This window comes from Stegodyphus dumicola, chromosome 3 (genome assembly GCF_044657685.1).
Source record: "Stegodyphus dumicola isolate Sdum_Otavi_A_Nest chromosome 3, ASM4465768v1".
Taxonomy (NCBI): Eukaryota; Metazoa; Arthropoda; class Arachnida; order Araneae; family Eresidae; genus Stegodyphus; species Stegodyphus dumicola.
This window is the reverse complement of record NC_140770.1, coordinates 15938636-15954406: the sequence shown is the minus strand read 5'-3', so window position 1 is coordinate 15954406 and position 15771 is coordinate 15938636. Positions and strand designations below refer to the sequence as shown.

The window sequence follows — 15771 nt, the reverse complement described above, 5'->3', positions numbered from 1 at the left end:
AGAATGCACATCGTCGTGATGTTGTCTTTGATGGTTGATGCTTATTTTCTTGAAGATGAATTGCTGCATAAACTACTGACTTATGTTTCTTGATTGGAATAACTGGTTTTTTCCTCAATCAGAGTGCAACTTTGCATGTGCTGCATTCCCACACTGTTCTTACAGGCTATTTCTTGGTGCTGCAGAGTGCACATCGTCGTGATGTTGTCTTTGATGGCTGATGCTTATTTTCTTGAAGACGAATTGTTGCATAAACTACTGGCTTCGTGATTGGAATAACTGGTTTTTTTTCACTCTTGGACCACCAAATGTGGATTCCTAGCCTCTGTCGTATTCGCCAACACATGAGTGAGTAAGACGTTCAATAGAAAAAGTGGTTACTGTGGGTAACCACTGCCCTTCAAAGAGCTAAGAGAACTAGTTGCAGAAACTAGAAAACTAGTTGTTTAGTCTACAACTAGAAACTAGTTATAGATATGGAAAAGGCATTTAACGAGTTGGAAACGTTTTAAAAACAATATCTAAAAGCAATTCTTTTACGACATTGACGTGAATATCTGAAAGATCTGCTATGGATGGTTCTGTACAGTATTTCAGCTATGCTATTTGTAATATGGCAATTATTGTATGGAACTCTTCAGTAAAGTGCGAAACATTAAAGGTGTATTTCTATAAAGGAATAGAAGGCGGCTCTTGATTTAAGATGATTAGAGAATTAGTATTTTTTCAATAGCAAGGTGATAGCTGTTACACATAAATTGCATTCTATGCCCAAAGTGAAAGTCTCATGTCCAAAGTGAAAGATGTTCACAAATTTAGAAGATATACGGGGTGTTGAGGTAATCTTGTGTTATTCTAGAGAAGGCAATTCAAGGCTCTTCCTTCCCTTTGGCTTGTGACGTAACGATGGTACTGAACAAGTCATACTAGAAACCAGTTTAATGTATCACATGCCAGAATTCTTTGCAGAATTACTTTTGAAAGCATGGCATCTTCTTAGAAATTTGCTGACTTCACACTCCGAAATTTATATATTCCATAAGTTTGTCACTAATTTTCAAATTCTACTTTATATTGCGTTTTTAATGTTCCATTATTTATGATGGATAGGCTAATGTTTAAAATGATGTTTTGCTTTTGATAGATTGGCTCGAATTGAAGAAGCTGTGTAATTAAAATGCGCCACTTAGAACAGTTATTTGATTCTAAAACTTTTTTTTTCTTCTCTTTCCAGTTTTTATGCCGACTTTGGTCCTTTAAATCTTGCGATGCTATATCGTTATTATTGTAAAGTCAACAAGAAATTGAAGGTAAGAAGAAATTAGTAAAAATGTTAATCTTTCTGTTTTTTGGGTGAAGGCACAGATTCCTACGAGTATGTGTTTAGCAGAATAATTACATCTTTATTACAGACTTAGTCATTTATATTGGGATTTAAATCTTGTTATGCAAACAACAGAAATATAAATAATTGAAAATATCGTCTAAGTGGTGTAAGAGCGATAAAATGCTGTACTAATTTCAAAAAACATTTTGGAAGATGTTTTCTTTATGATTTGATTTGACTATCACCATCGGAGTTAAATGAAAAGGTTTCAAAACAAAAAGGATATATGCTATTTGTGAACTAATTTTTATTATTATTATCAAATTCAGTTCACATCTATTTTTTCCCTAAGCTTTCTAATCTGTAATCTTGAAATCTAAATTTTTTAAAATCTTTTTAAAGTCTTATACTGATTGATGACTGTAATCTAATGAAATATTCTGTAATTTGAGAAAGGTAATTTTTTTTTCACTTTAAAGCCTATACTAATGACTGCAGTCTAATAAAGTAAGCTGTAATTATGAAATGAAAAATTTTTTCCGCCGTAAAGCCTTAGATTGATGACAGGATTCTAATAAAGCTGTAATTTTGAAATCTAATTATTTTCGTTTTAAAGCCTTATACTGATGACTACAATCTAATAAAGTAATTTGCAATTTTAGAAATCTGAATTTTTTTCGCTTTAAAGCCTTATACTGATGACTACAGTCTAATAAAGTAATTTGTAATTTTAAAAATCTAATTTTTTTCATTTTAAAGCCTTATACTGATGACTACAATCTAATAAAGTAATATGTATTTTGAGAAATCTAAATATTTTTCGCTTTGAAACTTTATACGCATGATTGCAATCTATAATAAATTAATTTGTAATTTTGAAATCTATCCTGTTTCACTTTGAAACCTTATACTGATGGCTGTAATTTAATAAATCTGTAATTTTGAAACCTAAATTTTTTTTTCGCGTTAAAGCTTTATACTGTTGACTGCAATCTAATAAAGTAATCTGTAATTTTGAAATCTAATTTCTTTTTTCGCTTTAACCCTTTGCGTCACATTGTGTCCGGTCTGGACACACCTAAAAATTTCCTTCTGTACGCATAGAAAAATTGAATGAAAAAGGATTTATAGGTTACTCTGAACCTTCTTTATTGATAGTAGATGACAGCTCAACACAAACCAGTCCATATTTTTTAGCCATGTTTAGTTTTTTAAGACCCTCATTTTTCAAAGAAATCTTCCAGATTATTTTAGGGTATAAAAGGAATTGTTTGAAAAGAAATTTCTATGTTACTCTATTACTAGGCATAATTAGACTGCCTACCTTTTTTTTTTTTAATATATATATATATCAAAACTCCGACTTTAAACGGTAGCGTGACGGAAAGGGTTAAAGCCTTATAATGATGACTGCAGTCTAATAAAGTAATCTACAATTTTGAAGTCTAATTTTTTTTTTTTTTTTTTTTTTTTTTTTTTTTTTTTTTTCCCTCTTTGAAGCCTTATACTGATGACTGCAATAATAATTCTTTATACATTTTTTTTTTTTTTAGTTAGTACCATTTTAGTTTTTAGTTAGTCCATACTGAAAAGTTTAAATAATACTTGTGATGGTTTTTTTCTTAATTAACGTGCTTATTCGTGTATATTCCACCTGTTTAGTTAACTGTAACCTCTGAAAGTCACGAATACAAAACTACGCGGTTGATGTCATTTCTAGAGGAAAGGTTACTAATTAGAATAGTAGATGCATATAAGTTACTTTTACCAATGCTATTGTACTACGCATTAAAAAAAATTGTGTTAGAGTTCATGGTTTCAGTTTTATTTCTTTTAACACACATTAGGCAGAATATCCGAAATAGAAGTATACCCAGATCGAATTTCAAGACAATACTGCTTTTATCAGAATATATGTAATTTACGGATATATATATATACCTTACACAAAAAAGGGGTCAGTTTTGTATCTTCCGTTCTACTGGACAGGTGGTCTAAATTTAACTTGCATTTTCCATGTCTCGAAAGTGCGACTTAGAGGATATATATTAGATTTATATATAGCATTGTTCTAACACAGGTATTTTGACACAAAATTGTATTTTTTCTGAAATAACCTACCAATTTTTACTTCCTTGTACGAAGTAGAAACGAAGTATTGTAATCGCGAAAAGTTTCAGGCAGCATATTTCAACGAAAATATACCTTTTGACCGTTTTCAAATGCAATTTAACGATGTTTTTGCGTGATATTTGTACGTAAGGACAGAATAAAAGACTCTTTTCCTCCAAAAAAGTTATAAAACTGCTTTAAAATGAATTCTGAACAGAATGTTTCGTGGCGGCTGAACGAACGTATGTACGTAGGTACGTATCTCGCATAACTCAAAAACGAGTAGCCTCAGAACGTTGAAATTTTGTATATAGGACTGATATAACATGCAGATGTGCACCTCGTATTTTGGTTGCAATCGGCCGCGCCAAGCGTATATAAATATATTTATATATATATCCACTCTGTTACCCGGCTCAGTGATCTCTTTCTTTACTCTTATATGTTTGTAAATTGTACATTTTTTTGCTTTAAATATGATTGAATTATGTTGTTCTTATCTTCCGGTTAAGGTTTTTATGCCTTTAGTAAATCTGTATGCGATATTTTTAGAATTATCAACAATTTAAAAGTTGTTTAAGTGCCGCTAAGCCTAATAATTTTTTTTGATTTCGGCCATTGCTTGTTTACATTTGAAACAGCAGCTTAGCAGATTTGTTGCCAATCTAGAGAAACGTAGTTTCGCAACAACAAACATAAAGCCTTCATTAATTATTGCGATTTAAATCATGCCTAATCTTTTCTGGAATTTTTCGAGGAAATAAGTGTTTAAGATTTACTTCGTAATTTTTAATATAGATATTTTGAATTTTTATGTATTTTTGCCTTCTCGCGAAGTGAGAACTGAATTAATTGAATGAGATGTACTCAATCGTCTGTTAAAAACTGTTTCTTTTTTGTTTTGTTTGCTTAATTTCCTTTATACATCGTTCTAGCTTTATTATAGTATTTGAATAGAACATGTGGCAACGATTAGATAATTCTTTAAATGATATAAATTTTGTGCATTCTGAGTTACAGTATGAACGAAATATAATACTGTTCAGTGAACCTAGCGCTAGAGTGTCACTGTGGTAAACAAATAGAGTGAATTTTAAAGAATGCATTTATTCTATTGTGGTTTATGCGCTGTCGGCGAAGTAGCTTTTATTCAATCCAATAAGTTTAAACAAAATGCAAGAAAAAATGCGTATAATTTAATATTCCGTACAAGGAAGTCATGTGGTGTACACATCAGATTTTTTTCCAGATTACGATACTATGACTCAGATTATGCCCAAAGTGCAAAGTTTTGTAAAAATTGCAGGAGTAGTTTTTAAGAAATGAGCTCTCAAAATTTTAGCTCCTGTATGTTAATTGAATATGGTATATATTTATTAATATCCCTTTTTTTATTAAACTTATCTGATTCTTCCTTTCGCATTTCGAAATTTACGTTCATTCCAAATAAAATTCGCCCGCCTTTTTATGATTAATTTTTAAAATTTGTATTTTTAAATAATTTGCCTAAGTTTTTCTAAAAAAATTTTTGAATTATAACTTACAAAATTTTTACCATCATCTTAAAAATAGATGATTTTCTAAGCATAACTGCTTAAAATTAAATTTTTTATTTCGAATTTCCTAAGATATACGTGAATTAACATATTGGCACGTTTTGAAATTTGGCATATGCGTTGCGATAATAACGCCAAATGTGGTTAACGCACTTTGTTAAAATTATTTGAAGGTATGAACGATGATAATAATTCCGCTCGAGTGCAATGCAAAAAATCTGATGTGAACGCCACATGACTTCCTTGTACTGAATATTAAATTATACGCATTTTTTCCTGCATTTCGTTTAAACATATTGGATTGAATTAAATCTACTTCGCCGACAGCGCATAAACCACAATAGAATAAATGCATTCTTTAAAATTCACTTTGTTTACCATAGCGACACTCTGGCGCTAGGTTCACTTAACAGTATTATATTTCGTTCATATTATAACTCAGAATGCACAAAATTTATATCATTTAAAGAACAGAATTAACTAATCGTTGCCACATGTTCTATTCAAATACTATAATAACGCTAGAGCGATGTATAAAAGAAATTAAGCAAACAAAACAAAAAAGAAACAGTTTTTCACAAACGATTGAGTATTTCTCATTCAGTTAATTCAGTTCTCACTTCGCGACAAGGCAAAAATACGTAAAAACTCAAAATATCTGTATAAAAATTACTAAGTATTAAAAATTAAATTATTAAAAATTAAGTAAATCTTAGACACTTATTTCCTCGAAAAAATTCCAGAAAGGATTAAGCATGATTTAAATCGCAATAATAAATGAAGGCGTTATCTTTGTTGTTGCGAAGCTACGTTTCTCTAGATTGGCAACAAATTCACTACTCTGCTGTTTCAAACGCAAACAAGCAATGGCTGCCACCAAAAAAATTTTTAGGCTTAGCGGCACTTAAACAACTTTAAAATTGTTGATTATTGTAAAAATATTGCATACCGATTTACTAAAGGCATAAAAACCTCAACCGGAAGATTAAAAACAACATAATTCAACCATTTTTAAAGCAAAAAATATACAATTTACAAACATGTAAGAGTAAAGAAACGGAGATCACTGAGTCGGGTAACAGAGTGGATATATTTATAAATATATTTATATATGTTTGGTGCGGCCGATTGCAACCAAAATACGAGGTGCATATCTACATGGTATAGTAGTCCTATATACAAAATTTCAATGTTCTGAGGCTACTCGTTTTTGAGTTATGCGAGATACGTACGTACATACGTTCGTACAGACGCCACGAAAAATTCTCTCCAGAATTCATTTTAAAGCAGTTGTACTATTTTTTTGTGGGAATAGAGTCCTTTATTTTTTACGTACAGATGTCACACAAAACCGTCGTTCAATTGCATTCGATAGCGGTGAAAATGGATATTTGCGTTGAAATATGCTGCCTGAAACTTTTCGCGATTACAATACTTCCTTTTTACTTCGTACAAGGAAGTTAAAAGGAAAAAAAATAGGGTGTTATAAATTAAGAAGTTCGCCGCGTGAATTATTCTTGACGCTAACTGACAAATACGCCAAGATAAATTTTTTAATTTCTCCATAAATTTCTCATCAAAAATTACAAAATTTAATATCTATTTGAGTCTTAATCGATATATGGATAAAAAATGGTATATCATTTCAGCAAAAGTCCGATTTTGTGTCAAAATACCTATTTTAGAACAATGCTATATATAAATCTAATAAATATCTTAAGTCGCACTTTCAAGACATGGAAAACACAATTTAATTTCGACAATCGCTCCAGTAGAACGGAAGGTAGAGAACTTTTTTTTTTTTTTTTTTTTCCGTGGAAGGTGTACATTAACTTAACGCGTAGTGACATGAATAATTCTACGTTAAAAATGTGCTTTCAAATGTAACAACTTAAAATAAATTTGCATACTTTTCGGTTCACTTTTGGTACACTTTTATTTGAGACACGCTGTACTTCACTATCTTTACTATTTACTTACTAAATTTAAAGTTTATAAGTCATGTGATGAGATAAAGCTAGGAGAAAAATAACTCGATTCAGAAGAAGTGGTAAAGTAAATACGATATAACATATTCGCTTCTAGATTTTTAAACTAACCTCCATACCGGTATCATTTATTCAGATATTTTCCGCTTAGGAAGTCTCTGATATACGATAAAAATCTTCTACTGTAACCGTGCTTTCGTTCCTTCACGTCATTTTCCCATTATTTATAAGATATTTTTTTTGCTCATCATCTGTACAGAAGAAGCAAACACTTTGCTTCAATTATGTATCAAGGCCTGCCACCCGCACGTTTGCGTTTACGCTGGATTGGCCTGAATTTCGAAACATTCTGTTGTCCACAAACCTCATTTTCTATCGATTTGTTGCAAGATAATAACCCAGGAGACTTCTGTTTGCAGAGATGAAGTCGCCGTTATTTGACAGAATGAAATACTGAAGTCCTCCAGAGTACGGTTAATGGGAAAGGAATAACGATCGGTGCCTTTATTCGAGTTGAGAAGTCCTAAGTTCATCTTTAAAGATTAACCTTGATTAGGGTACTGAAATTCCTTCAAAAAAGCTAAAAGAAAAGGCAGTTGAAATAAATTTCTTGTGTAATAGAGTGAAAAAGCAATCTTTTCCGAACTAATTAAGCAGTGGCTACTTTGGATAGGATTTTTTAACCCACAGGAATTTCCTACTGGCATTTTGCGTCGATTCACTTTTCATACTGTTGCCACTAAATATTATCTCACTGTGTTATATTTAAAGAAATTGAATAAGGAAGAATCTGCATAAATATATGTATGTTTTCTTGCGTTGTCATAGAACAACGCTACCTACAGCCATCCAATTTTGAATGACGTACGTTTGAATAATAACGTTTTGAATAACGTAACAGTGTATCTGGAAGCCCAAATTTGGAATTTGTTTTATTAACGATTTCACGTTTTGTAACACTTTAACGAAATTTTGACTAACAAACTCCACGATTTCAAAGCGAGCAATGGCAACACTGTACGAAAAAAAAAAAAAAAAAAAAAAAAAAGCTTTTTTATCTCCAACGCGCGAGGCTATATATCGGAAATTCTAAAGATATCCTCATTTTAAAATTATTTCGCGATATTACCGTTGAATTGAATTTTATGGTTTAAGTGCGAAGAACATGATATTTAATAAATAAAGGTAACACAGAAAACATTAAAAAACGCCCTTTTGGGTGTAATGTTAAATCTGAAAGCTTTCAGATTTTTATTTTTATTTTTTTTACATTTTTGTTTTATGCTTCGATATAATAGCGTCCGATATAAATAGATGCTGTTGCCAATTAAAGATGAGTAAGATCTTTACGATTCTATTAAAGTGTAGACCAGAATACATCGTTATGCGGCCGAGCGGGTAAACTCGCTGAACAGTGGTAGTTCGCTTCGAAGTTCGTTGTTGATTTTTGGCATATTTGCCCCTTTTCTGGCAGTTTGCCATCATGTTTTGGGTATTTAGTTTTTGTATATGCTTATTGCGAACTGAACAGGACATGAATTTTTAACATATTAATTTAAAATTTATTTTGCGTTATATATTTATATATATTTAGAAGACCTTTTTCTGCCTGCAATGTTCTTTACTTCTTTTCTTAATTCATGCTTTTATATACTTGTATAACGGTAATAAATAACATATCGCATTTCTGCCTTAGTATTTTTCGTTAATTAATCTTTAACAGTCTTGAATTATGCAAATTTATTATGCAATCCGATAATAGCCATCACCAATAACTATCTTCTCTAAAGCGACCACCTTCACAGAAAGACGATATCGTCTGTGAGCAACGATGACCGTCTTATGGAACGTCTTACGTCAAACTGCTTTACTTGAAGACCCACCTGATCGGTTAAAGTTGCTGAGCACTGGTAATTCGGTCCGGCATTCGAATCCTGGTGAAGGGGTGTTTTGGTGGTTTTCCCCATGTGCAACGTGCATATAAGGCAGTTTCCACGATAGAAGGTTCTCCACGACACATCCCTTCCCTTAGACATATAGCTCTCGAGTGCTTTGCATTAATCAACTAAACTATACCAAACATTGTTAAGTTAACCGTTTGAAAAGTCACTTATCGGCTCTTAACAACATTTTGGTGTTAAAAAGTGTTATTTTACTCCATGGATGTCGAATGAAAACAGATTTCTGACACTGTATATTAAGTCCATTGCAGAATTTCTTAATTCTATTAGTGTAGTATCCTTTTCATTAAAAAAACAATTTGGTGGATATGACGAAAGTTTAATGACACAAACCCCTTTATATATATCTCGGCCAACCAGCGGTCGAGCGGTAAAGTCGCTGAACACTGGTAGTTTGGTCCGAGGTTCGAATCCCACGAAATTTCTTCCGCAAATATAGGATGTAAAATTTTCTATTTTAACATAGATTTCTACTCTTCTTATTTTCAATTTCCCATCGAAAGCTAATCCTGTGCCAATCATAAACATTCTTTTTCGCATAGGCAGAACCATTTTTTTTCTCTGCTTTTCGATTAGACTTTTATTTCGGCCATTTAGGTAAACCCATGCTGCATCAAAGGATCACAGTCTATTTCCATTTATCTCCTGCTAAATAGTTTTCATATGGGGGTCTACAAATTGCTCTGCGACATTCCTCTGGAAAAGCTGGGGAGCATTACGTTTTTAGCTTTTTAAATTATAAATCTTGGTTTGTTATTTTATTTATTATTGCCACAGATGCATTTAACGATTTTGTAATTGATTTCTGCGTCGGTGGATTTTCTCTCCTTACTAATGATTTATCATTAGAAACATTAGAAACAGAACGTACGTTTTTCGGGTATTCGTTTGGAGTCTTCTTTCCTTGCAGAAGTAATGACTGCCAGTTTTTCCCTTTCCGTTTAATAATATTGCTTATTTTGCGCTTAGAAATTTCAATATTTGGAACCCAACTAATTTCATACCAACATTTTTTGAATTATGGAATGAGAACTTTCGTCGGAAAGCGCAGAGCATATACTTCGATCTATAGCTTTTTGATATGAGACATTTTGAAAGAAGAATAAATTGAAACGTAGAAGAGGCTATTTCTTATTTAAAATATTAACCTGCTACCAGAGATTTTTATACCAAAACTTTGCTTTTTAGTATTCTTTGTCGAAATCGTTCAAAAAGTGTCCAAACACCCTTTAAATTTTCCTCTGTTTTAAAATTTATTATTATTTATTTATTCATATCCACCTCTGTACTGCAGTACTAAAATACTAGCTCTTATTGGTTAATACGACACTTGTTAGTCCTTGCATTTAACTGTATCATACAGAAGTAAACTGACTTTAATTGAGAAAGGGAATTTCATTATATATGTTTGTTTGGAGGGTCTGTTCAAGGTTATTTCAAGGTCACTTACTTTTTGTGCAAATATAAAAATATAAGCAACTCTGGTAACACACAAGTGACATTTCTTTTCCTAGTTGAATTCAGTTGACTTTTAGTTCTAAATAACATTTCTTCCTAAAAATCATTCCTGAAATATATCGAATCAGTAACCTAAATAATGCATCTTACATGCACATACATGCATATATATATATATATATGTGTGTGTGTGTGTGTGTGTGTGTGTGTGTGATGGCTTTTGTCAGGAATAAATGGATTCTTGAAGAATCATAAATGCAGTCGTAGCTTAAATTATCAGAGGATAAGTTTAAAAAACAGGATCCATTTATTATTGGTCAGGAGAAATAGCAGTTACATAATCAGATATCCGGAGTAAATAAAAAGAATTACTAATAACTTTTTGTATGAAGTTTACTGCATCGTGACATTTAAGAAAAAGCCCCGATATTCCTTTTGCGAGTCCTTTTATAGCCTCTGGAAAGGCGGAGCTTCCAAGAAATGACGTCAGCCTCGTCAGCCAGTCCAGTTCGCTTTTAATATTTCCAGAACATTCTATAACTGTACGTGTAGAAAAGGCGGGAAAAACAACTTGACTACGGGGCTGTGGATTTAATTCCACGTACTTTCAAATAAGAGACCGTCGCCATTAAAAATGAAAAGAACATACAGTTAGAATTTTAAGTGTATTCTTGACTATGGAATTTTATTATTACATATATATATAGATAAAAAATAATAAAGGTAAAGGTAAAGGTAAGGTAGAAAATAATAAAAAGGTAAAAAATAATACAAATCAAAACAGATAAGGTAAAAAAGTAATAAAAATCATCGTAAGGTAAAAAATAATAAAAATCAAAATTTTAGTTTGAATTAGCGGTAACCCCTTAATTTCCACTCTCTCTCCTAAAAATCGCAATAACAGCTTTTCTGGACTGCGTGATTTCTAGATTTTGCATGCCTTGCGTAACGCTGTTGACGTAGCTAACTGTAAACCTGAACTCAAAATTTTGAAAACTGAAACCTTTCTAACCTAAACCCAAACCTGCTCTTGGTGACCCTACATATTGGATAATTGCGCACTTTCTAGCTTCACTTCTCCTGCAATCAAGGTGCTCGTTTGCTTTGTCGTGCTGCTACTACACCATTCTCTAACATGTGATACTCCACATAAAATTGTGGGGTGCGTATGACGCCCATGATCATGTGTGATAAAGAATATGATATATATAACTAGTTCGTATCGACCAATAAAAGTGATATTCAATTCGGCCACGTCTGTCTACAAGTCTTTTCCATCGAATGTCATCTTTCTAACTACGCAACAAAGTCTTCCCAGGATTATAACGCAGAGAACCATCGTCAGTCTGTTGCAGCTTACCCCAAGTCGCGTTGTAACTTGGAGAGACTTTACTGCGTAGTTGGAAAGATGTCACTGGAAGACAGACATAGCCGTAAATTCCATACATAATTTTATTCCTGGATAATGAATTCTGAGGAATCATGTTCTTTTCCATTTCACATTATCATTTTGTCTGCGCTTTGCAGCCCACAATTTTGTACTGATTATATTTTTAGAACAATGGCCAATAGCTGTCAGAGGCTAAGCGAGAGAAGTAGCATCCTAGCAGCAAGAGAGGTAGAAGCAAAAGTGCGCAGTTAAAATACAATATGAAGGCTTACCAAGAGAAGGTTTTGGTTTAGGTTGCTTATTAAGAGAAAGGTTTCAGTTCTCGAAATTTTGAGTTCGGGTTCAGAATTAGCTACGTCATCAAGGCATGTTACATAGCCTGATCCGGAAATGACGCAGCCCAGGAAAGTTATTAACAATTTTAGAATAGAGAAGTAGAATTAAGGATCGTTGCTAGTTTAAATTATAATTTTGAGATTTACGTATGTGCTATTGGGATTTATATAATTTTTATCTTACATATATGTAATAATAAAATTCCATAGTCAAGAATACACTTAAATTTCTAACTGTATGTTCTTTTTCATTTTTAATGGCGACGTTCTCTTATTTGAAAGTACGTGGAATTAAATCTACAGCCCCGTAGTCAAGTTGTTTTTCCCGCCTTTTCTACACGTACAGTTATAGAATGTTCTGGAAATATTTAAAGCGAACTGGATTGGCTGACGAGGCTGACGTCATTTTTTTGAAGCTCCGCCTTTCCAGAGGCTATAAAAGGACTCCAAACGGATATCGGGGGCTTTTCTTTAATGTAACGATGCAGTAAACTTCATACAAAAAGTTATTAGTAATTCTTTTTATTTACTCCGGATATATGATTTTGTAACTACTATTTCTCCTGAATAATAATAAATGGATCCTGTTTTTTAAACTTATCGTCTGATAATTTAAGCTACGACTACATCTATAATTCTTCACAAATCTATTTATTCGGGACAAAAGCTGGTACATCACATATATATGCACACATATGTGTGTATGTGCGTATGTGCAATTTTCGATGAAGTATAGAAAATTATTGTTAAATCGAAAAATCGCTGTGATTACGTTTTAATCAAGATTTACACTACAAAATTCTACAACGTATTTGCATTTATAATTAATTTGCTCTTTTACTATTTTTTGCATGAAGAAAGTAAAAATATCACTTAAAAATTATGGAAAACAGCTCATATCTATAAATACTAGCGGAAGTACCCGATGCCCGTTAAGTTAGATTCGGAGTAATGTATCCTACAACAGAGAGAACGATACAGCTGTAATCCTTCTCTAATAACGATGGAAAAAATACGATTTCATAATCATACATTATTCAGTCTGATACGATATGGAACCCACATATAAATTTCGATAGAAAAAGAAACTAATTATCTTTCATTATATCAGAAACAACGGCAAACAGTTTTTAATGAGTTTCGTGTTTAATATTTCACCTGCATTCAATTTTAGTCGATTAAATGTAGTAAAAATTTGGTCATAATTCATCAGAAATCAATAACTCGAACAAACAAACGCCCAAACAGACATTCTTCTTTATATATATGTGATGTACCAGCTTTTGTCCGGAATAAATAGAATGCTGAAGAATCATAAATGTAGTCGTAGCTTAAATAATCAGACGATAAGTTTAAAAAACAGGATCCATTATTCATTATTCAGGAGAAAATAGCAGTTACAAAAATCAGATATCCGAAGTAAATAAAAGAATTACTAATAACTCTTTGTATGAAGTTTACTGCATCGTGACATTTAAGAAAAAGCTCCCGATATTCCTTTTGAGAGTCTTTTATTAGCCTCTGGAAAGGCGGAGCTTAAATGAAATGACGTCAGCCTCGTCAGCCAATCCAGTTCGCTTGAAATATTTCCAGAACATTCTAAAACTGTACGTGTAGAAAAGGCGGGAAAAACAACTTGACTACGGGGCTGTGGATTTAATTTCACGTACTTTCAAATAAGAGAACGTCGCCATTAAAAATGGAAAGAACATACAGTTAGAATTTTAATTGTATTCTTGACTATGGAATTTTATTATTACATATATGTATATTGTAAAACTTATAAATTTTGGAATAACAAACTCTACGATTTGAAACAGAGCAGTAGCAACACTTTTCGAAATAAAGCATTTTTATCTCCAACGCTCGAGACTGTTGCCACTCGGAAAAATGAGTATGGAAATTAGTGTTTTCAGAGTTTTTAATTAATATCTCGGTTGATTAAAATCGTACAAAGATAGGAACAGTCGAGATGGCTTCCGACGAATTTTCGGAATCGGGAATAATGTATTTAATGTTTGGAAATGCCATTTTTACTTTATTGTAAAACTTAGAATTTTGTTATTAACAAACTTTACAATTTGAAAGCGAGCAGTGGCAACACTTTTCGAAATAATGCAGATTTTTATCTGCAGCGAGCGAGACTGTTGCCACTCGGAAAAATGAGGGCGAAAATGAGAGTTTTCAGAATTTTTAACTAATACCTCTGTTTTTTATTTATTTATTTATTTATTTATTTATTTAAGTGGACGTGAACCTTTCCCAGGATTCAAAAAGGAATTTCAGAAATTTTGATGACGATAGCTATAGTAGTGACTGAGTTAATTGCGAACAAACAAACACACAAACAGACATTCTTCTTTATATATATATATATATATATATATATATATATATATATGAGCGGTTTTCTTTCTAAATTATAAATTCTGCCATCTGTTTAAAGTTTACTAATATTGCCAACTTACAAATATGTTTTCCGTTTTTCAATGAATTCGCAATAGTATTTTATTTATCTTGAATTTATTTCTAATCACATGAATGAGCAACATTATTTTAATTTATATTTCCGGTTTACTCCTAAATTAACTTAAATGTGTAAAAGCGCAACATTATTTCGATTTCACATACCTTGGTTTTCATTCATGTGTAAAGTATGCATGAAGTTACCTCACTCATAGTATATTACTCTCTCAGTTATGGTTATGGATATCGACTAAATAATATCGCATTCTTTGTCATGATGTTAATGTGAATCAGATTCATTTATCAATGAAGAAAGCCAGTAAGGCTGAAAATCATACGAAATTCCTGAATACGGTACAACAATTATCGAAGAACACTTTAACTTAACTCAATTTTCGGTGAGCTGTAATTTGGGAATTTTCATTACGTTCTTCCAAGATTAATTCCCGAAAGCATACGCAGCAAGCAAAGAAAGCGGAATAAAATTCCATCTTTCATCTTTCAGACGAGGTTCAGGAATTCTTGATTAGCGAGAACCTTCAATTTCTTTCACGCAGTTGATTGACTGAAGAAAAATTAGCTTCTCTAAGTTATTTTAATCCGTATTGATCTTAGGGAACACGTTTCTTCAGTTTGCTGGCCTTGCACAGTTTTTTTTTTTTTTAGTAAGTTTACGCGATCGGTGATAAAATTGCGCAATTATTTTTCGAAGACTTAATTAAAATGCAGTTTCCTTTTAATGTAGATTTACCTTCTTCATAAAAAATAGGACAATTCTATATCTCCTATTCTATTGAGCCGATTCCTGAAATTCAACTTGTGTTTTCCATATATCGAAAGCGCGACTTAAAATATATATTTGGATTTATATATAGCATTATTCTAACATGGGTATTTTGACATAAAATTAGACTTTTTATGAAAGGAGATAACATTTCCCCCCCATATTTGGAATTTACGACTCCAATTAATTATGCCAAAGTGGCAAATTTTGTAAAGTTTGTACGAGTTTTTTTTTTTTTTTTTTTTTTTTTTTTTAAATGCTGTGAAATTAATCCATGTAATCATAGGCTTGCGTTGATTCGATTTACATCGAAGACTATAAGTTTTTATTCCAAAATTGCGACATTCCGACATCTCTGCGTCCTTAGTAGAAAGCTTCTAAATTGAAATGTTTC

At 32.0% G+C, this 15771-nt stretch overlaps 1 protein-coding gene across 2 annotated transcripts in view; it reads left to right on the top strand.

Annotated features, from left to right (window-relative positions):
• LOC118190868 (dual specificity protein phosphatase CDC14C-like) overlaps positions 1-15771 on the top strand; it is a 405013-nt gene that overhangs the window by 116806 nt on the left and 272436 nt on the right. For both annotated transcript variants that reach the window (XM_085812594.1, XM_085812595.1), the window contains exon 3: positions 1235-1310. In XM_085812594.1, coding sequence (XP_085668720.1) covers positions 1235-1310 — 76 coding nt within the window. The remainder of the gene's footprint in view (positions 1-1234; positions 1311-15771) is intronic.